The 23,354-nt window shown below is 57.8% G+C and overlaps 1 protein-coding gene and 1 long non-coding RNA gene across 18 annotated transcripts in view; one reads left to right on the plus strand and one right to left on the minus strand.

The window, feature by feature from the left end:
• The window catches only part of PNPLA7 (patatin like phospholipase domain containing 7), a 93,555-nt gene that overhangs the window by 55,750 nt on the left and 14,451 nt on the right, over window positions 1-23,354 (plus strand). For all 17 annotated transcript variants that reach the window (XM_054659270.2, XM_054659275.2, XM_063788079.1 and 14 more), the window contains 7 exons: window positions 1,364-1,477; window positions 2,967-3,036; window positions 13,936-14,085; window positions 17,158-17,221; window positions 17,700-17,868; window positions 18,947-19,129; window positions 20,009-20,127. In XM_054659270.2, the coding sequence (XP_054515245.1) occupies window positions 1,364-1,477; window positions 2,967-3,036; window positions 13,936-14,085; window positions 17,158-17,221; window positions 17,700-17,868; window positions 18,947-19,129; window positions 20,009-20,127 (869 nt within the window). The remainder of the gene's footprint in view (window positions 1-1,363; window positions 1,478-2,966; window positions 3,037-13,935; window positions 14,086-17,157; window positions 17,222-17,699; window positions 17,869-18,946; window positions 19,130-20,008; window positions 20,128-23,354) is intronic.
• Window positions 1,474-5,101, minus strand: LOC129136074 (uncharacterized). Its single transcript, XR_008537354.2, has 3 exons — window positions 4,581-5,101; window positions 2,762-3,027; window positions 1,474-1,917 (listed from the first exon to the last, which is right to left on the minus strand). It is a non-coding gene; the product is annotated as an uncharacterized LOC129136074 (long non-coding RNA).

Genomic DNA, 23,354 nt, shown 5'->3' on the forward strand with positions numbered 1-23,354 from the left:
GGTCTCGAACTCCCGACCGCAGGTGATTCACTCACTTCAGCCTCTGAAAGTATTAGGATTACAGACGTGAGCCACCGCTCCCAGACTGTGTTAAGTTTTAAACCAGTGTGGCCAGGTGTGGTGGCTCACGCCTGTAATCCCAGCACTTTGGGAGGCCAAGGTGGGTGGACCACCTGAGGTTGGGAGTTCGAGACCAGCCTGACCAACATGAAGAAACCCCGTCTCTATTAAAAATACAAAATTAGCTGGGTGTGGTGGCGGGTGCCTGTAATCCCAGCTACTCGGGAGGCTGAGGCAGGAGAATCGCTTGAACCTGGGAGGCGGCACTCCAGCCTGTGCAGGAAGAGCTAAACTCTATCTCAAAAAAAAAAAAAAAAAAACTAAACTCCATCTGAAAAACCAGTGTGTAGGGAGGCCTAGGTGCCCTCCCCTGGGGACAGCGTGGCCTTCAGGCAGCCTCTGAGGTCGGAGGTGCCGTGTTGCTCCGTGTTTTGCCCGGGGCTGATGGGAACTCTGTGTCAGTGTGCTCCAGCACCGCCTCGCCTCAGCTCTGCCAGGGCCGAAGGTCTTCCCATCAGAGTCCCGCGCTCCGATGGCTCAGCAGGCCCTGGGCCTCTGCTTGGCTTTATGTGCAGCCTGGCGGTTCCAGCTCCATCCACCGGGTGAAGGCTCACACACCAGGCCGGATGCCGGCAGGGAGGCCTCAGTGCCAGAGGGCAGGGCTCCCGCAGGCTGAGGGACACATCTTAAAAAGAGGTGTTCTCCAGGCTGGGCGCGGCAGCTCACGCCTGTAATCCCAGCACTTTGGGAGGCCGAGGCGGCGGACCACAAGGTCAGGAGATCGAGACCATCCTGGCTAACATGGTGAAACCCCGTCTCTACTAAAAATACAAAAAAACTAGCCGGGCGTGGTGGTGGGCATCTGTGGTCACAGCTACTCGGGAGGCTGAGGCAGAAGAATGGCGTGAACCCAGGAGGTGGAGCTTGCAGTGAGCCGAGATCGCGCCACTGCACTCCAGCCAGGGCGACACAGCGAGACTCTGTCTCCAAAAAAAAAAAAAAGAGGTGTTCTCCAAAGGCATTTATTTCTTCGGGAGAGCTGAGGCTGCCCTTGTTCCAGCCTGTGGTGTCCGATGCCTGTGTCTGCGATTTGCCTGGGTTGCTAGGGGGCACCTTTGGCTTCTGGCATGTTCCAGTGGTTCTGACAGCACGTCACCCGCCAGCACTCACTGACTGCCTCCGCCTTGCGGTGTGGATGGGGTGTCATGTGTGGCTCTGGCAGGCACCGGAGGCTGTCAGGGACAGGCCCAGCTGGCTCGGCCCTCCCAAGCCCGCGGCCCCAGCAGCCGGCTCCTCTCCTCAGGTGGAGACACTGACCCACCAGGCCCGGGCAACCACGGTGCATGCCGTTCGGGACTCAGAATTGGCCAAGCTGCCGGCAGGAGCCCTCACCTCCATCAAGCGCAGGTACCCACAGGTGAGCATGGCGCGGGTGAGGATGCGGAGCGGATGAGGGTGTGGAGCGAATGAGGGCATGGAACAGGTGAGGGCGGAGCGGGTGAGGGCACAGAGCAGGTGAGGGCATGGAGCAGGTGAGGGCACAGAGCAGGTGAAGGCGCGGAGTGGATGAGGTCACGGAGCAGGTGAGGGCAGGGCGCGGAGTGGATGAGGTCACGGAGCAGGTGAGGGCAGGGCGCAGAGTGGATGAGGTCACGGAGCAGGTGAGGGCAGGGCGCAGGTGAGGGTGCGGAGCTGGTGAGGGCGCAGAGCAGGTGAAGGCGCAGAGTGGATGAGGTCATGGAGCAGGTGAGGGCAGGGCGCAGGTGAGAGTGTGGAGCAAGGACTGGCGGAGGGGCCTGAAGGGCAGGTCTGCAGTTGTTCATCAGCCAGCACACGGATCCCAAGAAGTTTTTCATTCTAGAAAAAATGGAAAGGGGGTGCAGGTGTGGCCCCCAGCATGTTGCAGGGCCTTTTATGGCCAGTGCCTCTCACCACCCCTGGGGCTCACCCTGAGAGGCCACCACTGCCCTCCCTCCACCGCCTCCCCTCAGGTAGCGCTTCTCCCACTCAAAGCTCTTGGGCCCTGGTTCTCCTGCCCGCAGCTCCTGGATCCTGGTTCTCCTGCCCGCAGATCCTAGGTCCTGGCGCTTGCTGTACTTGCCCACTTATGGACCAGGAGAGCCTGGCGGAGCATGTGAGTGCAGCTCACAGGGCCAGCAGGCTCCAGGGTGGCAGCCACAGTTGCTGGGAACAGCAGGGAGCCAGGCCACTCCTCCATCTTTGTCCTGGCCTGCAGGGTGGGCCTCGTTGTCATGAGCGCCTCGGAGCAGGAGCCCTGGCCCACCCTTTAGAGGCCGCTGCAGGGCTCCATCCGACCAGCAGCTTCTGGGGGACAGTGTGGGTGAAGCCAGTGGGTCCACTGTTGTGGGGCCAGCTTTGCTGTACAGTCAGCCCCTGGGCAGGGTCCCTGCAAACCAGCAACCCCTGGTGTGGGGACCGTTTGGTCCAGTCAGGACAAATGTCCCCAACCGTGCCCTGAAGCAGGCTTGGCACCCAGAAGCAACAGCCACAATGAGCCCTCAGTTCCAGAGAAGCCTGCCAGCCTGCCCTTGTCCTGCCTTCAGGGTCGTGGGTGGCTTGCCCTGGAGTTGTCTGCCTGCGCTGAAGTGAGAGCGAGAGGCTGGCCTGGGCTCATGGTCACAGAGGACATACCCCTTGTACCTGCTGGCCTGGCAACCAGAAAGGCAGCCGTATGGCTTACCTGGGCATCAAGAAGGCTGCAAGGCCTGGACAGCCATGGCCCAGCACGTGGCTTGTGAGTCACGTGCAACTCAGTTCATGGAGGTTTTGAAAAGCAGATCCAGCGCCATTGGCTGAGTCTCGCTGTTGTTGAGCATCACTGTCTTTGGTTCCCAGCGTTTCTTGGTTTAAAACGTGTGGCTCTTGGCTCCTGTGTCTGCCCGCAGGTGGTGACTCGGCTGATTCATCTCTTGGGTGAGAAGATCCTGGGCAGCCTCCAGCAGGGACCTGTGACAGGTGGGTCACCTCTCCCAACCCAGAGCCTCCTGGGAGCCCTCACCCAGTCCTGGAGCCCCGCCCTCCCAGCCCATGGCCCCGCCCTCCCAGCCCATGGCCCCGCCCTCCCAGCCCATGGCCCCGCCCTGTCCTGGAGCCCTGCCCACCCCGTCCATGGCCCTTCCCTGTCATGAAGCCCTGCCCACCCAGCCCATGGCCCCACCTAGTCCCAGAGCCCTAGCCCACCCAGCCCATGGCCCTGCCCACCCAGCCCATGGCCCTGCCCTGTCATGAAGCCCCGCCTACCCAGCCCATAGCCCTGCTCTGTTCTGGAGCCCCGCCTACCCAGCCCATGGCCCCACCCCATCCTGGAGCCTCACCCACCCAGACCATGGCCCCGCCCTGTCGTGCAGCCCCACCCACCCAGCTCATGGGCCCTGCCTTATCCTGGGGCCCCACCCACCCAGCCTACAGCCCCGCCCTGTGCTGGAGCCCCACCCACCCGCCCATGGCCCTCCCCTGTGCTGGAGCCCCGCCCACCCATGGTCCCACCCTCCCCTGGAGCCCCGCCCATCCATGGCCCCACCTACCTCAGAGCCCCGCCCACCCGAGCCCAGTAATTTTTTCAAACTGTGTCTCAATGTGGGCAGCACTGGAGGAAAGCTCTGCTATATGTGAAAAGATGAAATGTGATATATCTCCCTCCTATTTTTGTCAGCTGATTGGAAAAAGGAAACAGGGTGAAACCTCCGGAAACGATATTGGTGGAGCGGAGAGTGCTCTCTCTCCTGTGCTCAGCATGGAAAGATAATGAGACCATTCTAGAGTGTGGGGAATTTAGTTTTTCCTGCTCCAACATATTCATTCTTTCGTAGTTCTGAGGTGTACTTTTTTCTGGAGCCACTGTTAGCTCTCAGGCTGTCCTCTCTCACCAGGTCCCACATACTCAAGGACTCTGACCCTTTATCTCTGCTGGACAGCATTTGACCCCAGATCCCCTTGCCATTCTGGGAGCTCCTCTCTCCTGCCTCCTGCCTCTGTGCCTGCTGCTCTCTGCCTGGAGCCCTCAGAAGAGCCTGGCTGCTCCCGCGTGTCCTGCATCTCCGTTTCAGCACAGCCTCCCTGGTCTCCCCATCCGCCCAGCACTCTCAGCTCCCTTTCCGCTTCCTTTTTCTTCTCTGTGCTTGTCACCCCAACACATTGCATGACCTGTCACCTGCCTCTGGCACTGGCGTGTGAGCTGGCTGGGAGCAGGAGCCTGCGTCTGTGTTCACACAGTGACGTGTGCACAGCATTGAATGTCTGTCCAAGAAGTGGATGGATGCACAGAGGGCCACACAGAGGCAGCAAAGTGTGAGCCCCACTCTAGGGTGACCCCATCTTCATCTGAGTTCCTCTGCAAAACCGTTTCCAAATAAGGTCACATTTTGCGGTTCTGGGTAGACATGAATTTGGGGGGACACTAACACGTAATGTGACTCTTCACTCTCCACTTACCTGCACTGTGAATTTTGGGGGACACTGTCTAACACGTAACGTAATGTGACTCTTCACTCTCCACTTACCTGCACCGTGAGTTTTGAAGTGAGTTTCTTGTAGAAGGTGTCCGGTTGGATCATGTGTTCTTCATCCCTTCTGACAATCTTTATCTTTTGTGTGTTTAGACTGTAGATACTTAGTGTAATTATTCTGTTACGTCTTCCATTTTATTGTTTTTTTCTGTTCTCACACCCCCCACTGTTGTTAAACACTACTGTATTTTCTCTTTTTATTTAGAGATGGGGTCTCACTGTTTTGTCTAGGTTGGAGTGCAGTGGCTAGTCACACGTGCAGTCATAGCTCCCTGCAGCCTCTAACTCCTGGGCTCAAGTGATCCTCCCCCCTCAGCCTCCTGAGTAGCTGGGACTACAGCTGTGAGCCTCTGCGCCCAGCTTTTCTGTCTACTCTTAGGTTACTTGAACTTTTTTGAGTATTCCATTATAATTATCAACTGTGGTTTCCATGATGTCTCTTCATGTGATATTTTCAGTGGTTACTCTAGCGATGACATTATCCATACCTAACTTATCCTTGTCTACTGACAGCCGCATCTCAGCACTTTAAGTGGAATGTGGACAGCTCACCATTGTTCAGTCACTTCATCCTTCCCCCTTTATGATGTGGTTGTCTTAACTATTACCTCTGTAATTTTGTCAAACTGTAGCCCCAAAAACACAGGGCTACAACGTTCGCTTTCAGCCATCAAACATGATTTTTAAACCTTAGGAAGAATAGTCTGTGATGTTCACCCAGGGTCACCGTCCTCCTGCTCTTCTTTCATTTGCGGCATCTCAGGTTTCCTTCTGGGCTCGTCTCCTTGCTGTTGAAGAATCGTGGTTAGCGGTTCTTTCAGAGAAGGTCTGATGGCTGCAGATCCGCTTGCTTTCCCTCATCTGAGAATCTGAGAATGTCTCCATGTCACCCTCATGCTGAAGGATGCTTTTGCTGGATGTATAATTCTGGTTTGGCAGAAATACAAAGTATTTCAGCACTTTAAAAATCTTGTGCCACTTCCTCATGGCCTCTGTTGCTTCTAATGAAGGATCCAGGTATCCAGATGTTCTCCAGTAGGTAACGCATCATTTCTCTCTAGCTGTGTTCAAGAATGTTTTGACCAGGCACAGTGTCTCACACCTCATCCCAGCACTTTGGGAGGCCGAGACAGGAGGATTATTTGAGCCCAAGAGTTCGAGACCAGCCTGGGCAACATAGTGAGACCCTGTCTCTATGAATAAAATTTGAAAAATGATCCAGGCATGTTAGCACACACCTGTCGTCCCAGCTACGCAGAGGGTTGAGGTGGGAGGATCGTTTGGGCCTCGGAGTTCGAGGTTACAGTGAGCCACGATCGCACCGCCGCAGTCCAGCCTGGGCAACAGAGCAAGACCCTGCCTCAAAACACACACAAAAAATGGTGTTTTTCTCTGTCTTTAGTTTTCAGAAATGTGATTTGGAAGTGTCTGAGCATGAATACTTTGGATCTGTCCTGTTTGGGGTTTCTTCGTCTTGGACCCGTAGGTTTATAGCTTTTAACACATTTTGGAAGTGTTCAGTCTATATGTCTTCAAACAATTCTTCCACTCGTGTGCCCCTCCACCTCTTCTGGAAATAAAGTGGCACAAGTGTTAGACCTCACGTTATTGTCCCCAAGGTCTCTGGGGCACTGTTCATTTTTTAAACCTTTTTTTTCTCTCTCTGATGTTAAGATGGAATTGTTTCTTTTGATCTATCTTCAGGATCTTTGGCTTTTTGTCATCTCGATTCTGCTTTGAGCCCTATCAGAGAGTTTTAAAAAAATGTTCTGTCATTGTGTTTTGGTTCTTCTGTGTGCCTCCTGTTTCTTTGCTAGGATGTTCTCTCTTTGTCTTTGTTTCAGGAGTGTTCAGGATTGCTGGGTCTAGCTGGTAATGATAACAGCTTTATTGTCCTGGAGAAATAATTCCTTCCGTGACATGCGGTTGTTTTTATCTGTGGATTGTTTTTACTGCTCTGGTTCAGATCCTCCTTGCTCTTGGTGTACTGGGTCACCGTGGATGTGGCCTGGTCACTGTGGACCCATCCTGGTCACTGTGGATTTTGTGTCCTGATGTTTTGAGTGTTAGGCTATGAGACTCTGGTTCCCATTTAAGTCTTCAATTTTCACTGTTAGTGTGCTTGTATTCACAGGGCATGTCCTGGCCAACGTTTGTGGAGTGTGGTTTGAACGTGAACTGACCCTGGTCTGCCTACTAGGTGCTGCCCAGGCCCAGTGTGAAGGCTGCATTCTGCGCCATCTTCAGCTCTCAGACCCGCACACCTGACCCTGGCACAGGCTGGGTCTTCATTAGCAGATTCGAGGCTTTCTTGATCTCCTACCTCTAGTTGGCAGGAGGTGGGGCCTCCTCTGCTTTCTCTGCAGGGGTGCACAGTTGGGGGGGATGTCTGCTGGTCGGGGGGTGCACAGTTGGGGGGATGTCTGCTGGTCAGGGGGTACACAGTTGGGGGGATATCTGCTGGTCGGGGGAGCGCAGTTGGGGGGATGTCTGCTGGTCAGGGGGTGCACAGTTGGGGGAATGTCTGCTGGTCAGGGGGTGTACAGGTGGGAGGGATGTCTGCTGGTCAGGGGGTACACAGTTGGGGGGATGTCTGCTGGTCGGGGGAGCGCAGTTGGGGGGATGTCTGCTGGTCAGGGGGTGCACAGTTGGGAGGGATGTCTGCTGGTCAGGGGGTACACAGTTGGGAGGGATGTCTGCTGGTCAGAGGGTGCACAGTTGGGGGGATGTCTGCTGGTCAGGGGTTGCACAGTTGGGGGGATGTCTGCTGGTCAGGGGAGCGCAGTTGGGGGGATGTCTGCTGGTCAGGGGGTGCACAGTTGGGAGGGATGTCTGCTGGTCAGAGGGTGCACAGTTGGGGGGATGTCTGCTAGTCAGGGGTTGCACAGTTGGGGGGATGTCTGCTGGTCGGGGGAGCGCAGTTGGGGGGATGTCTGCTGGTCAGGGGGTGCACAGTTGGGAGGGATGTCTGCTGGTCAGGGGGTGCACAGTTGGGAGGGATGTCTGCTGGTCAGGGGGTGCACAGTTGGGGGGATGTCTGCTGGTCAGGGGGTGCACAGTTGGGGGGATGTCTGCTGGTCAGGGGGTGCACAGTTGGGAGGGATGTCTGCTGGTCAGGGGGTACACAGTTGGGAGGGATGTCTGCTGGTCAGAGGGTGCACAGTTGGGGGGATGTCTGCTGGTCAGGGGGTGCACAGTTGGGGGAATGTCTGCTGGTCGGGGGAGCGCAGTTGGGGGGATGTCTGCTGGTCAGGGGGTGCACAGTTGGGAGGGATGTCTGCTGGTCAGGGGGTGCACAGTTGGGAGGGATGTCTGCTGGTCAGGGGGTGCACAGTTGGGGGGATGTCTGCTGGTCAGGGGGTGCACAGTTTGGGGGATGTCTGCTGGTCAGGGGGTGCACAGTTGGGGGATGTCTGCTGGTCAGGGGGTACACAGTTGGGGGATGTCTGCTGGTCAGGGGGTGCACAGTTGGGGGGATGTCTGCTGGTCAGGGGGTGCACAGTTGGGAGGGATGTCTGCTGGTCAGGGGGTGCACAGTTGGGGGGATGTCTGCTGGCCAGGGGGTGCACAGTTGGGATGTCTGCTGGTCAGGGGGTGCGCAGTTGGGGGGATGTCTGCTGGTGTGGGCGGTGGACAGTTGGTGAAGAGGTTTCCTGCTGTGGGCGGTGGACAGTTGGGAGGATGCTGGCTGGTACAGGGGGTACACAGTGGGGAAGGAGGTGTGCTGGTGCTTGCTTGGTGCCAGTCAGTGTCCCTGGAGGCAGCTCCCATGGGGAGGGAGGGACAGACCCCTCCGTCTGTGGCAGCCATGTGGCTGGGAAGCAGACTCTGCTTCTTTCTTGGCCTGAGTCGGGTGGTTCCTCCATGAGTCCGAGGTCCCCGGCCAGCCTGCCTTCCTCTCCATCCTTTGGAGTCTTGCGAGAGCTGCCTGGAGCTCTGTCCCTCTCTGATCATAACTGGTGACAGGTGGCCTGTGTCTGCTCCACCTCCCTTCTGGCCCAGAGCCAGAACCTCACCAGTGCCTTTTCCCAAGGCTAAGGCCATATGGAACTAGCAATGGCCTCCCCCATTCCACCTCAAATGAGGACTCTGACACCTCAGTCCCTGGAGAGGCGAGAGGAAAGGGATTCCCAAGGAAAAGCTGCAGGAAAAATAAAAATAAATCCACATCAGAGAGCCGCGTTCAGGCCGAAGCTCGGGACGAGACATCAGACCACGAGAGCCGCGTTCGGGCCGAAGCTCGGGATGAGGAGGCGGCTCTCCGTCTTTCTGTGCTCAGCAGCACCTTGGCGTGTGTGTGCATTGTTTATTTGCTATCTGGGAGTTATTTCCTCCTGATTATAGAAGCCACCTGCCTTCTACTCAGCGCCTAGAGGCGGAGACGCATCATCTGGGCCCGAGTCCCCCGCTCCTCCCGTGTGGCCAAGGCTCAGCTGCAGGGAGGGGCTGAAGTGCGTGCGGTGAAGGTGATGCTGGGGACACCTCGCAGGGCGTGCCAGGTTGTGGTGGTGGCCCGGTCAACTGAGACGCCCCTGACAGGCAGGTGGAGGCTGGATGGGACGGCCTCTCGGGGGGCCAGCTGGGGGTGGGGAGAACTGGAGGCTCTGTGGCTGGCACAGCCGGTTCTGTGCCGGTGTGGCTGGTTCCCCCAGAGGAGCAGAGGCTGCCAGGAGGAACATGTGTGGAGGGTTTTATTTTGCTTCATTTTTCTTGTCTGTCATTGTGGAGTTTTATCACAAAGGCTGTGTAGGCTGCAAAAAGACCTAAGAGCCCCCAGGCATGAGATGAAGACGTGGGCGCCTCCCTCTTACAGCTGCTCAGGTGGTGCTGAGGTGCCAGCGCCCTGGTTCTTTTCCTGCACAGACACAGCTGCACATGCGTCAGGCAGGGTCCTTGACTGGGGCTGCTGGTTTGGGTATTTACTCCAGGGCTGGGGTCCCCTCCAGGGGTCCATGAGCCCCACGGCGACACTCGGCCAGCCCTGCACTCCAGGCCTGCACTTTGGGCCACTCAGCTCCAAGTGCTTATCCCGACCAGGGCCCGGTGTGGATGCCTCTGCACGTCTCCAGCGCTGCTTGGTCACAGCCCTTGGCAGAAGCTGGGTGCGGTCTGTGAACAGCTGGGGATGCAGCTGGGCTTTGCAACCTCCAGGCAGAGATGGGCACTGGACACTGAGCCCTTGGCAGCCGGTGCGTAGCACGCAACCCTCCATCCCTGGCTTACCTGCTGGGGCCAACCAAGCACTGGGCCCTGTCGGAAGCTGGCACCGTGCTCAGGAAGCCAGTCAGGAAAGAACCTTCTCCTAGAGCTGCAGTCAAGTTGGGTCAGGGATGAAATTAGACCAAGAAGGCAAAAGAGATGGCTCAGAAGTGGGGGGGGAGGGGCAGGGGCACGCAGGTGGTGGGGCAGCGCTCCCTGAGGAGGTCAGGACCCTTGGGGCCAGGAACAGAGCTGTGTGGTGTGGGGGTCACCAGCAGCTCTCAGGGACCGCAGATGGGCTGAGGCTGCAGACTTTGGCTTGTTCTGAGTGGGGAGGGGAACCAGGGGCTTTGAGCAAAAAAGGCTCCTGGCAGACTTGGGCGTTGAAGGCCAGCTCTGGCCACTGTGCACAGAGCGTCCTCTCAAGCAGGCGGCTGAAGCCACCACAAGGCTGGGCGGTGGAGGCCCAGGGCTCCCAGTGATGAGTTGGACTGAGGGCGAGGACTGAGGGTGGGGGCTGAGGGCAGCTGAAGCCACCCCAAGGCTGGGCGGTGGAGGCCCAGGGCTCCCGGTGCTGAGTTGGACTGAGGGCGGGGACTGAGCGTTGGTGGGTTGGGTAGGAGCCTGGGGCCAGAGGTGGGGGCCGAGTCCGAGGGAGGATCTGGGGCTGTGTGAGTCTTGGACACTCATTCGGGATGTGGGATGGGCAGCATCATTTATCTGTTTCTGCCTGCATACAGGTACAGGTGTTTTTCTTTTGGGAGGCCTTGAGTATTTATTTAATAATGGAATCACATTTATAAACCACTCTGCAGCTTTCCTGCTCAGCAGCACGTCATCAGCTATTTTCCTGTGAGCACATGATTGCCGGCTGTGCGCTGGTTCTCCGAGCCATGTTCCCTGTTCACAGGCTCTCACCCGCAGTGCTGCCACGGCGCCGTGTGCGTCCCAGGATCTTGCAGGTGTCCGCAGGCCGCCGTCTGCAGGGAGTGGCCCTTAAGCCCTCACTTGGTTCTGTGTCCCCAGGCTTGCTCTCCTGGCCTCTTCCCTGACCATGCCGCGTCCCCTTACTCTGACCTTGGCCAATCAGGACCTGCGTGTCTGTTGGATTTTGGAAGCCACCTCACTGGGGACGGGAGACATAGGCCAGGGGACAGCCCGTGGGAGGGCTGGGCCACGGGGACTGCAGAGGAGCAGCGTCCATGGCACCTAGATGCAGGAGACCCTCGTGGGCAGGAGCGTGGCTGGTGGCGCGGTGGCCTCAGGAGCAGTGAGGCCGTCCCCTCAACCTCTTCTGTGGAAGCAGAGATGCCACTCGCCAGACGGCGTCTAGTAAAGAGGGCCTGGGACCCTCTGGGGGACTCTCAAGTCCCAGAGCCCCTGGTCCATGTCCTTGCCACTGTGCTGGCCGAGGGGCCCCTCAGCCCACATGGGGGCCAGGGAGAGGGTCCTGCCTGTCTGGGTGGGCCCCTTGGTGGGCCCTGGAGGCTCCAGTCTCAGGGAGAGGAAAGCCTGGTCTGCCTTGACACCCTCACTCGCATCTCCGGGGTCTCCAGTGCCCGGCCCAGGCTTCCCAGGGCTGCGCTGTGCTTCCTTGGTTTCTGGAATCCCTTGCAGATGACAGACAAGAGAAACGGGCCTGTTGATGTCTAGCCCGTGTGTTGTTTACTGTTCCTGGAGTGAGTGGTGGAAAGCCCTGCGAAGGTTGGTTCAGAGGATAAGGCCTCACCTGGAGAGTATGTCTGGTTTACTCCGATGAGGCCTCACCTGGAGAGTGTGTCTGGTTTACTCCGATGAGGCCTCTCACCTGGAGAGTTGGTCTAGTTTATTCCGATGAGGCCTCACCTGGAGAATGTGTCTGGTTTACTCCGATGAGGCCTCTCACCTGGAGAGTTGGTCTAGTTTACTCCGATGAGGCCTCACCTGGAGAGTGTGTCTGGTTTACTCCGATGAGGCCTCTCACCTGGAGAGTTGGTCTAGTTTACTCCGATGAGGCCTCACCTGGAGAGTGTGTCTGGTTTACTCCGATGAGGCCTCTCACCTGGAGAGTTGGTCTAGTTTACTCCAATGAGGCCTTACCTGGAGCGTTTGTCTGGTTTACTCTGAGCCTCACATTCCTTTCAGTCGCTCCCTGAATCACTGTCTTTGGTGGGTCAGGACGAATCCACTCCCTGGGCCTGGGCCTGGACCAGTGCTGGTCAGACCTGCTGTGTGGGTCCTGGGGACACTGTGGACTGGCAGCTCATCAGGAAGAGCTGGGGAAGGCGTGAGACCAAGACAGCCTCCGGCCTGGAGAAGGCGTGAGGCCTAGGCAGCCACATGGCTGGGGACAGCGTGAGGCCCAGGTAGCCTCTGAGGGTTGGGGGAGGCATGAGGTCCAGGCAGCCCCTGAGGGCTGGGGAGGCGCAATGTCCAGGCAGCCTCAGGACTGGGGAGGTGTGAGGGCCAGGCAGCCCCTGAGGGCTGGGGAGGCGCAAGGTCCAGGCAGCCTCAGGACTGGGGAGGTGGGAGGGCCAGGCAGCCTCAGGACTGGGGAGGAGGAAGGGCCAGGCAGCCTCAGGACTGGGGAGGTGGGAGGTCCAGGCAGCCTCAGAACTGGGGAGGAGGGAGGGCCAGGCAGCCTCAGGACTGGGGAGGTGGGAGGGCCAGGCAGCCTCAGGACTGGGGAGGTGTGAGGGCCAGGCAGCCTCAGGACTGGGGAGGAGGGAGGGCCAGGCAGCCTCTGGACTGGGGAGGTGCGAGGGCCAGGCAGCCTCAGGACTGGGGAGGAGGGAGGGCCAGGCAGCCTCTGGACTGGGGAGGTGCGAGGGCCAGGCAGCCTCAGGACTGGGGAGGAGGGAGGGCCAGGCAGCCTCTGGACTGGGGAGGTGCGAGGGCCAGGCAGCCTCAGGACTGGGGAGGAGGGAGGGCCAGGCAGCCTCTGGACTGGGGAGGCGCGAGGTCCAGGCAGCCTCAGGACTGGGGAGGAGGGAGGGCCAGGCAGCCTCAGGACTGGGGAGGCGGGAGGGCCAGGCAGCCTCAGGACTGGGGAGGTGCAAGGTCCAGGCAGCCTCAGGACTGGGGAGGTGTGAGGGCCAGGCAGCCTCGGGACTGGGGAGGTGGGAGGGCCAGGCAGCCTCTGGACTGGGGAGGAGGGAGGGCCAGGCAGCCTCAGGACTGGGGAGGTGTGAGGGCCAGGCAGCCTCGGGACTGGGGAGGAGGGAGGGCCAGGCAGCCTCGGGACTGGGGAGGAGGGAGGGCCAGGCAGCCTCAGGACTGGGGAGGTGTGAGGGCCAGGCAGCCTCAGGACTGGGGAGGAGGGAGGGCCAGGCAGCCTCTGGACTGGGGAGGTGTGACGGCCAGGCAGCCTCTGGACTGGGGAGGCGCGAGGTCCAGGCAGCCTCAGGACTAGGGAGGCAGGAGGGCCGGGCAGCCTCAGGACTGGGGAGGAGGGAAGGCCGGGCAGCCTCAGGACTGGGGAGGTGTGAGGGCCAGGCAGCCTCTGGACTGGGGAGGTATGAGGGCCAGGCAGCCTCAGGACTGGGGAGGCGGGAGGGCCAGGCAGCCTCAGGACTGGGGAGGTGCAAGGTCCAGGCAGCCTCAGGACTGGGGAGGTGTGAGGGCCAGGCAGCCTCGGGACTGGGGAGGTGGGAGGGCCAGGCAGCCTCTGGACTGGGGAGGAGGGAGGGCCAGGCAGCCTCAGGACTGGGGAGGTGTGAGGGCCAGGCAGCCTCGGGACTGGGGAGGAGGGAGGGCCAGGCAGCCTCGGGACTGGGGAGGAGGGAGGGCCAGGCAGCCTCGGGACTGGGGAGGTGTGAGGGCCAGGCAGCCTCTGGACTGGGGAGGCGCGAGGTCCAGGCAGCCTCAGGACTGGGGAGGCAGGAGGGCCGGGCAGCCTCAGGACTGGGGAGGAGGGAAGGCCGGGCAGCCTCAGGACTGGGGAGGTGTGAGGGCCAGGCAGCCTCTGGACTGGGGAGGTGTGAGGGCCAGGCAGCCTCTGGACTGGGGAGGCGCGAGGTCCAGGCAGCCTCAGGACTGGGGAGGTGGGAGGGCCGGGCAGCCTCTGGTGCTGCTGCGTTGCTCCTGTGCAGCCTCGGGGGGCCCCAGGGCGTCTGGAGGCATCTGTGAGCGTGTGGGCTGTCCCAGCTGACGTGGGTGCTTTGCTCCACAGGCCACCAGCTTGGGCTCCCCACGGAGGGCAGCAAGTGGGACTCGGGGAACCCAGCTGTCAACCTGTCCACGGTGGCAGTGATGCCCGTGTCAGAGGAAGTGCCCCTCACCGCCTTCGCCCTGGAGCTGGAGCACGCCCTCAGCGCCATCGGTAAGCCTGGGCCTCCCAGCCTCCAGCCATCCTTGGGTTCTGGGCCTGGTGGAGGGCGCCTGCCGGCTGCCCTCTGTCTTCGAGGGGACGCGGCGGTGGGTGGCCAGGGCTCAGGTGGGGTCAGTGTTCGGTAGTGTTTCCAAATTGCTGGCAGCTGTTAAATTTGGGGATTCAAGGACAAGGAATTGAATTTCCTGAGAACTCTCAAAATTCTAAGTTATTCTATATTCTTTGCAACATTTTATTTACAAGTTTTCATGTGATGATAGGGACCATGATGATAGACAGGAAGTCAGTTTTCTGTGGGTTTAAGGTTATACTAAAAATTTCAGTGTTGTCTTGGCAAAATAATGCAATAATAATGAATGTGGTCTGGCGCGGTGGCTCATGCCTGTAATCCCAGCACTTTGGGAGGCCGAGGTCAGGAGTTCAAGACCAGCCTGGCCAACATGGTAAAACCCCATCTCTACTAGAAATACAAAAATTAGCTGGGCGTGGTGGTGCGCGTCTGTAATCCCAGCTACTGGGGAGGCTGAGTCAGGAGAATCGCTTGAACCCGGGAGGTAGAGGTTGCAGTGAGCCTAGATCGCACCACTGCACTCCAGCGTAGGTGACAGAGCAAGACTCTATCTCAAAAATAAATAAATGAAAGTTACTCTCAAAACAAAATTTTAAAACACATAAAGCATGGATTGCCTTGTCTGATGGCCTTGACTGTCGTTACATGACACATATTCCCAGTATATGCAGAAAATCTTACTCATTTCTGGTGACATCAGTCAGAGTATTCCAAGTGTGTCCAAAAACATCTTCGAGTTGTGCGGTGGAGCTGTCCCGCGTCACATAAACTAGTCCCCTTTAGAAACATCTTCGAGTTGTGCGGTGGAGCTGTCCTGCTTCATATAAACTAGTTCCCTTTAAAAAACACTTTTTAAGCCAGGCGTGGTGGCTCACGCCTGTAATCCCAGCACTTGGGGAGGCTGAGGTGGGAGGATCACTTGAGGTCAGGAGTTGTAGACCAGCCTAGCCAATATGTTGAAACCCCGTCTCACTAAAAACACAAAAATTAGCCAGGCTTGTTGGCAGGCTCCTGTAGTCCCAGCTACCAGGGAGGCTGAGGCAGGAGAATCGCTTGACCCCGGGAAGTGGAGGTTGCAGTGAGCTGAGATGGTGCCACTGCACTCCAGCCTGGGCAACGGAGTAAGACTCCGTGTCAAAACAAAAACAAACAAAAAACCCACTTTATTTTGAAATAATTATAGGATCGGAGAAATTGTGGAATAGTAAAGAGAGACCCCATGTGCCCTTCGCCAGGGCTCCTTCACGGGCAGCGCCTTAGGGGGTAACATGGAGGCCGGGACGTTGGCGTTTACGCCATCTGTAGACCCCTTGGGCCCCAGCAGCCCGTCCGTGCCCTCCTGGGTGTGTGTGGTGCTGTGTGGTGTGGGTGCCGTTTCTGTGACCTGCACCACACGGGGCCACTCTGTCACGGAGGAGACCCTGCAGGTGGCTGCCATGTTGTCACCCAGCATCCCGGCTTGCCGGCAGCCCTGGATCTGTTCTCGATCTCTATAATGTTGTCATTCTGAGAAAGTGATAGAAATGGAACCACACAGTGTAGCCTCTGCAGACGGCCTTCTCCCACTCAGTCACGTGCACGCAAAGTTCCTCCTGGCCTTTTCCTGGCCTGGAGCTCAGTTCTTTTTGGTGCTGAGTCATCGTCCGCTGCCTGGACGCACCACAGTTGATCTGTTCATCTACTGGAGGGCATTTGGCTGCTTCCAGGATTTGGCAATTATGAGTGAAGCTGCTGTAAACACCTGTGTGCGTGCTTCTGTGTGGACAGAGGTTTTCAGTTCCTTTGGGTAAACACCAAGGAGCATGATTGCCGGATCCTGTGGTCGGAGTATGTTTAGTTGTAGAAGAAACCACCAAGCCGACTTCCAGTGAGGCTGCACCAGGCTGCAGTCCCACAGCAGCGAGCAGGTTTCGGCTGCTGCACATCGCACCAGCATTGGGCTGGATTTTCAGCTCCGAGCTGTCTCTTGAGCCCAGGGGGCATTCTAGTTCAGTTGTAAGAGGGGCCCTTATTTTGTGTGCCTCTAAGAAACAAATGTTGCTAGTTAAGGCAAGGCACGAGACACATTGATCTGATCTCTAGTTGTTTTTTTTTTTTCTGAGACGGAGTCTTGTTCTGTTGTCCAGGCTGGAGTGCAGTGGCGCGATCTCAGCTCACTGCAAGCTCCGCCTCCCGAGTTCATGCCATTCTCCTGCCTCAGCCTCCCAAGTAGCTGGGACTACAGGCGCCCGCCACCACACCCGGCTAATTTTTGTATTTTTAGTAGAGATGGAGTTTCACCAGATCTCCTGACCTCGTGATCCCTTGGCCTCCCAAAGTGCTGGGATTACAGGCGTGAGCCACCGCGCCCAGCCGATCTCTAGCTTTTAATTAGAATTAGACCTCCCTGCTTCCCACACATGGGGCTCTGGGTCCTTTCCCACCCGGCACTGCCAAGCAGCACCCCCTCAGGCTGAGCCCCTCATCTTAGCTTCTCCCCTGAGCCTCTGGTGGCTGTGACGCCAGGGCTGACACTGGCGCCCCTGGTTGAGAAGGGCCCTGACAGCCGTGCCCATGTGGAAGATGCATACGAACAGGCATGTCAACACTGGGGACACTGGCCTCTTGGCGTCTGGCACCTCGATGATCTGGGTTTTGGAAATTATGTTATCTCCCATCGCACAGCCTTCCCTGCCCTGCACACGTGGCAGGACACAGAGATTCCACTGCTGCTCGTGCTGGAGGAGACCGAGGCTCAGAGAGGCTACCCAAGGCCTCCTTCAGGGCAGAGGGGAGGTAGCATCAGGCCACAGGCCCTTCCCCACTGGCAGATGAAGAAGGCTTGGCAGTTGTGCTCAAGGGGAGCAGGCCTTGGGGGTGGGGAGTGGACTCTCACTGCCTTCCTCCTCCTTGGTGCCTGGCTCGGCGTCGGTGCCTTGCTGGGTGTCGGTGCCTTGTTGGCGTTGGAGGTGGGCTGCCCAGGCAGGCTCCGTTACTGGTGGTGGTGTTTTCAGGCCTGACCCTGCTGCTGACCAGTGACAACATAAAACGGCGCCTTGGCTCCGCTGCCCTGGACAGGTGCGTGCTGCCAGCCCCAACTCCTTCCTCCCAGCCGGCCCAACGCAGCCCTGAGATGTGTCCCACTGTGTCCACATCCAGCATCTGCGCTGCAGCGTGCTCGTCGTCCAGCACACTGTGGTGTGAGGGCTGATGACGTGACTCCCTTCACTGGACACACTGGGCAGTGCTGACCTGCTCGGCACTGTCAGGCCTCCCAGGGGACCCCAGCCCCCGCTTCCCGCCTAGGCAGCCCTGGGTCTCACTCTCCCCAGCCTGCCCCTCAACGAGCCTCAGCCTCTGGGCTTAACTGCAGCCTCTGCGTGACTGCCTAGGCCCTGAATAACTCACTGTGAACTAGTGATGGCAGGAAGTGCTGGGCAGGGAGGGGAAGGGGCAGCGGCTGGTGCTGGCCTCTGCTGCCTCTTTCCCCCGGGGACATGTGCTAAGAGTGCCAGGCCCCTGCGGAGTAGTGAGGTACTCTCTCTGCGTCCTGCAGTGTTCACGAGTACCGGCTGTCCAGCTGGCTGGGGCAGCAGGAGGACACCCACAGGATCGTGCTCTACCAGGCAGATGGCACGCTCACACCCTGGACCCAGCGCTGCGTGCGCCAGGCCGACTGCATCCTCATCGTGGGCCTGGGTGACCAGGAGCCCACAGTGGGCGAGGTGAGCACAGGGAGGGCCGGTGGAGCTGGGGAGAGCCCTCTCTTCAGAACCTCCTGTTTCTCTTTTCCTTTGAGTAAAATACTGCACAAACTCAGAAAAAGACAGATGATAAGAGCCAACACTCAGATATCTGCTACCCATGTTTTAAAAACACGGTGCTGTATTGGCCTCCAGGGGTTCTAGCACGGAGCAGGGCAGGTGCCCCACGTGGCCTCTTGTGAAGCCGCAGCCTCCGGCCGCCTTTCGCACTTTTACAGCAGGTGCGGGAAGCCCTTTCCAGGACTAACCTTTCACGTAAACGGTGCCCTATTTTGTGTCATCTGAAGTTTGCTTTTCTCCACAGCACTTAGGTGTCGGCGTCGTTCCTGTTCCCATCACTGCTTTTTCTGGCTGCTTAGTTTTCCTCTTGTGAATGCCTTACCCTCTGCCTCTGCATCCTCAGCCAACAGGAACAGCCTTCTGCAGGCACCTTCGGGACGCTGGCCCCAGGCTGTGTCTGCAGGTTCCCAGATGGCAGCAGATCACTGACCTGATTGCCTGTGGACCTTCCACGTGGCCATTGCTGCAGGCGAGGCCTCGGGCTCATGGCCACCCAGTCCTGTTCGTGTTCTCCAGCTTCCTGCCTTCAGTTCGCATTTCCCGTCTCCCTCCTCTGCTCCCTGCTCTGTTCTCATCACAAGCCTGCCTGGGCTAATCCTGGGGCAGCTAAAAATTCCTCCTCTCTGATGTATGTTCCTGTTCTGCAGCTAGTGATGCTCCCTTGTGAGAGTTTGTTTGCAAAATACCTCATTTGGAAAGGTTGCTGTGTGTGTTTATGAGGCAGTGTTAGAGAAACAGAAAGAGGAGGCGTCCCCCTCCTGCCGTGCTGACCTTGCCCAGCACACAGTGGACGGATGGACCCCTGCCGTCAGAGCTTCGGCAGCGCCAAGACAGACCAGGCCACAGCCAAGTTGCTTTGCAGAACCCAGGAGCTGCTCCCGGGGTCCTGCCCTCAGACCCTCTGTGCTGGCCTTCAGCTCCGTCCTGTCCCGAGTCCCAGGCTCACCCGGCTGGCAGACACGTGGGCTCTGCCTTTCAGCTAGAGCGGATGCTGGAGAGCACAGCTGTGCGTGCCCAGAAGCAGCTGATCCTGCTGCACAGGGAGGAGGGCCCGGCGCCAGCCCGCACCGTGGAGTGGCTCAACATGCGGAGCTGGTGCTCCGGCCACCTGCACCTCTGCTGCCCGCGCCGCGTCTTCTCCAGGAGGAGCCTGCCCAAGCTGGTGAGGCGGGGAGAGGAGGCTGCCTGCCCGTGGCTCCGTGGTTCATTTCCTCGAACGTTCGAAGCATTCCTCACATTCCCCACCTGATTCCCTGACACCTGCGCTCCCTGGGCCCTTCCTGTGCTTGTGAACGTGACGCTGCCTCACGTCTCCTTCATCTTGCCCTTTGGGCCTCTGGTGGCCACGGCTAGGAAGCAGCCGGTGCGGTGGGGGCAGGCACAGGGCAGCCATCGGGCTGGGGGCTCAGCGAACCCTGGGGATGGGCCTGAATCAGGGGGCTCAGCAAACCCTGGGGATGGGTCTGACGTCAGGGGGGCTCAGTGAACCCTGGGGGATGGGCCTCATGTCAGGGCTGCTCAGGGCTGAGGCTGAGGCCCCCACATCCAGCTGATGAGGGTGTCCTCAGGCCAGCGCTGCTCCCTCCTTTGGGCAGAAGGCCCTGAGACTTTTAATTCCGGTGTCCTCAGGCAGCCCTGGGGCCTGAGGGTGAGGGGTGTGGGGAGGCTGCTCATGCTCACGGCCCCCAGCCCACAGCTCTGTCCGGAAACCCACGCCCTGAAGGTACCATCTGCTGCAGGATAGGGGGACCCCAGTGGGGACAGCTCTGAGGATGCCCTCTGGCCCCCAACCCGGGCCCACTCTCTTGCCCACGTACCCTCTGCCAGTGTCCTCCCCCCAGTAGCTGAGCTGTCTCTGGGGCCCGGTCCGGGCACTGAGGTGCTGACCAGTTGTATCAGGCAGGGCCGGCTGCATGCTGGAGAGGATTTGGGGTCAGTTTGGGTCAGAAGTGGAGGAAACTCCCCCGAGTCAAGCCAGGATGCGAGGTCTCGGCCGAGGGTGGGGCCCTGCACCAGCCCTGCCTGACGACTCCTCCCCCAGGTGGAGATGTACAAGCGTGTCTTCCAGCGGCCCCCGGACCGACACTCAGACTTCTCCCGCCTGGCGAGGGTGCTGACGGGCAACGCCATTGCCCTGGTGCTTGGGGGAGGGGGAGCAAGGTGAGTCCCCCCGCTTCCTACACACTCCTCACTGGTGTGTGTGGTGACAGTCGCCCCCTTGGGTGCTGGGAGGTGCTGGGAGGTGCTGGGGGCGGGGGGTGTCACCCGCAGACGAGACCCTCAGGCCGCCTGTCCAGACCCAGCCTCCACCCCGGCCTATCCTCTGAGCAGGCCCTGCAGACCCTGGCACATGCGGTGTGCCCACTGACACCCAAAGTGGCCCTGGTTTTATTAGGGCCAGTTTAGTAGAAGACATATCTCGTTTTGACTGTCTTTACTTAGAAGTGGTTGCTTGGGCCGGGCGCGTGGGTCACGCCTGTAATCCCAGCACTTTGGGAGGCCGAGGTGGGCAGATCACGAGGTCAAGAGATTGAGACCATCCTGGCCAACGTGGCGAAACCCAGTCTCTACTAAAAATAGAAAAATTAGGCGTGGTGGCGCGCACCTGTAGTCCCAGCTGCTTGGAGGCTGAGGCAGGAGAATTGCTTGAATGCGGGAGGCAGAGGTTGTGGTGAGCCAAGATCGTACCACTGCACTCCAGCCTGGCGACAGAGCGAGACTCTGTCTCAAAAAAAAAAAAAGAAGCGGTTGCTGGTTGGCCCTTTGCACCTCCTCCTCTGAAACCTCTGCTCTTTCCTTAGCCGGTCTTTCCCGGCATCTGGTGAGTTTCCTTCACTCCAATACTTGATAAAGAATGATCTGCTTTGCCCAAACTGAGTCCTTCAGGGACTCTAAACCCAGATACCTCCTCCCCTGCCTTGTCATCAGACACCACCTTCTCCTGAACTTGAATAAATACACTTGGAACAGAGATGGAGCCCGGGAGCCACGAGGAGGGTGGGACAGGCATGTGCCCCTCTGCTGAGCCAGGTGCCTAAGGGGCAGGGCAGAGCCTCCTACCGCTGCCCCCAAAGGAAGGGAGGATGTCCAGGGATGCCTGGGCGGGGGTCCAGGCCAGGGCTGCCTGCTGGGGTGGGGCCTCTCCGGCAGCCCCTCCCATCTCCCACGGAGTGCCAGCACTGCTACCCAGGGAAAAGCTCGGAGGTAGCCCCAGGGCCTCGAGGATGCTTCTGCTGGCCCCAGGGCAGGGCCCTGTCAGCCTGGGGCTGTTCTAGGTGATGAGGTGCCCACTGCATCCTTCTGTCTAAGGGACTTTTCACCTTGTCTTGTGCCACATTTTCTCTTGAAAGCTGTGGAAGTTGGCCTACAGCAGTTCAATGGCTTGCCTGAGGTTGCCAGGCTGGGGACAGGACCCAAGTCTCTTTCTGTGGGTCTGGGACAGTGCAGGGACTTGGAGCAGTTGAGCCCAGGCCACATCAGCAGCATTTTTAATGAGAAAGTAGCTTTGATCAAGGTAATACTTAGAAGCCATACGGTTCTGTAAGGCACGTAACTGCAGTCCTTTGCCTTCCCTCCAGCACCACCTCCAGAGTTATCCCAGAAATAACCATGTCCGGTGTTTTGGGCTGTCTGCTTGTCTGTATTTCTAAATCATATTCCTATTCTACTAAGTTTTTGTTTTTTTTTTTTTAGTTTTAGATTGTTGACTTCTTAACCCCCTTCAACACCTGGCAATCAGAGTCTATCTAACTATTGATTAATCACTCATCTATGCATCTGTCTCCCTCCTTTCCACTCAGAATCCCAGTGTGGTCCCATCACTAGTTAGCCAGCACTCACTGTCTATGTTGTTATGACACTGTGGGTGTCACTCAGAACTAAGTCACATCCTATCCTATCCTATGATTGAAGTTCCTTCCTTGGAGTTAATAATTGTCACATTTGTTCAGTTTTCTGGGTATCCTTAATTTACCCGAAGACACTGAGGCAGGCATGAACCTCCTCTCGGTATGTTCGGACATACCACTCATCTCTGTTTAGTTTTCAGGAGTCGTCCTCCCGAAAGCCCTCTAGCCTCCTCGTATCTCTACTGGTTGTTTTCCAACATGCTGCTGAGATGTTGGCCTGGAATTTTCTTTCACCACCACCCTGGAAACTGCCTTTGTTTCTCTCCTGTGTTCAATTCTATTTCCTGTAATTTCATGTCTTCTTTATTGGTTTATTCCTCATTTTGGTGGATATATGTTCTAGAAATCTCCCTAGGAGAAGACGCATGGGGAAGTAAACATTTTAAGACCATGCATATCAGCAAGTGTCCTCATTCTACTCCCATACTTCAGTGATAGTTTGGCTGGGTATAGAATTCTAGATGGAAATAAATTTCCCTGAGAATTTTAAGGCATGGTTCCATTGTCTTTTTAGTTTTTTGTATTGCTGTTGAGAAATTTAATGCTATTTTTATTCACAGGGCCTGTTTTTTCTTCTGGAACCTCGTAGGAGATTCTTTTTTTAAAAAAAAAAAAACAAAAAACAGGTTATCAGCCGGGCGCAGTGGCTCACGCCTGTAATCCCAGCACTTTGGGAGGCCAAGGTGGGCAGATCACAAGGTCAGGAGTTTGAGACCAGCCTGGCTAACATGGTGAAACCCCATCTCTACTAAAAATACAAAAAATTAGCCAGGCGTGGTGGCGGGCGCCTGTAGTCCCAGCTACTCGGGAGGCTGAGGCAGGAGAATGGCGTGAACCCGGGGGGTGGAGCTTGCAGTGAGCTGAGATCGCGCCACTGCACTCCAGCCTGGGAGACAGAGCAAGACTCCATCTCAAAACAAAAACAAAAAACAAAATAAGGTCTCACTTTGTTGCCCAGGCTGGCGTACAGTGGCAATCATAAGCTCACTATAGCCTCAACTCCCAGCTTCAAGCAATCCTCCCCACTCAGCCTCCCAGAGTGCTGGGATTACAGGCGTGAGCCACTGTGCCTGGCCTGAGACTCTGCACTCTTGGTATTCTGAAAGTGCATGATGGGCCTTCATGTGGCTCTTTTTGCATCCACTGACACTGGATTCCCAGTGGACCCTTTCAAATTTGGAAACTCACAGACTTCATCTCTGGGAAATTTTTAATGTTTCTAAATGAAAATGTTTACCTCCCTCTTATCTGTGTTCTCTCTTCCTGGAGCTTTTTTTTTTTTTTTTTTTGAGGCAGAGTCTTGTTCTGTCGCAGTGAGCGATCTCGGCTCCCTGCAAGCTCCGCCTCCCAGGTTCACACCATTCTCCCGCCTCAGCCTCCCAAGTAGCTGGGACTACAGGCGCCCCCACCACGCCCAGCTAATTTTTTTTTTTTTTTTTTTTTTTTTTAGTAGAGACGGGGTTTCACCGTGTTAACCAG

Source organism: Pan troglodytes, chromosome 11 (assembly GCF_028858775.2).
Source record: "Pan troglodytes isolate AG18354 chromosome 11, NHGRI_mPanTro3-v2.0_pri, whole genome shotgun sequence".
NCBI classification, from domain to species: Eukaryota; Metazoa; Chordata; class Mammalia; order Primates; family Hominidae; genus Pan; species Pan troglodytes.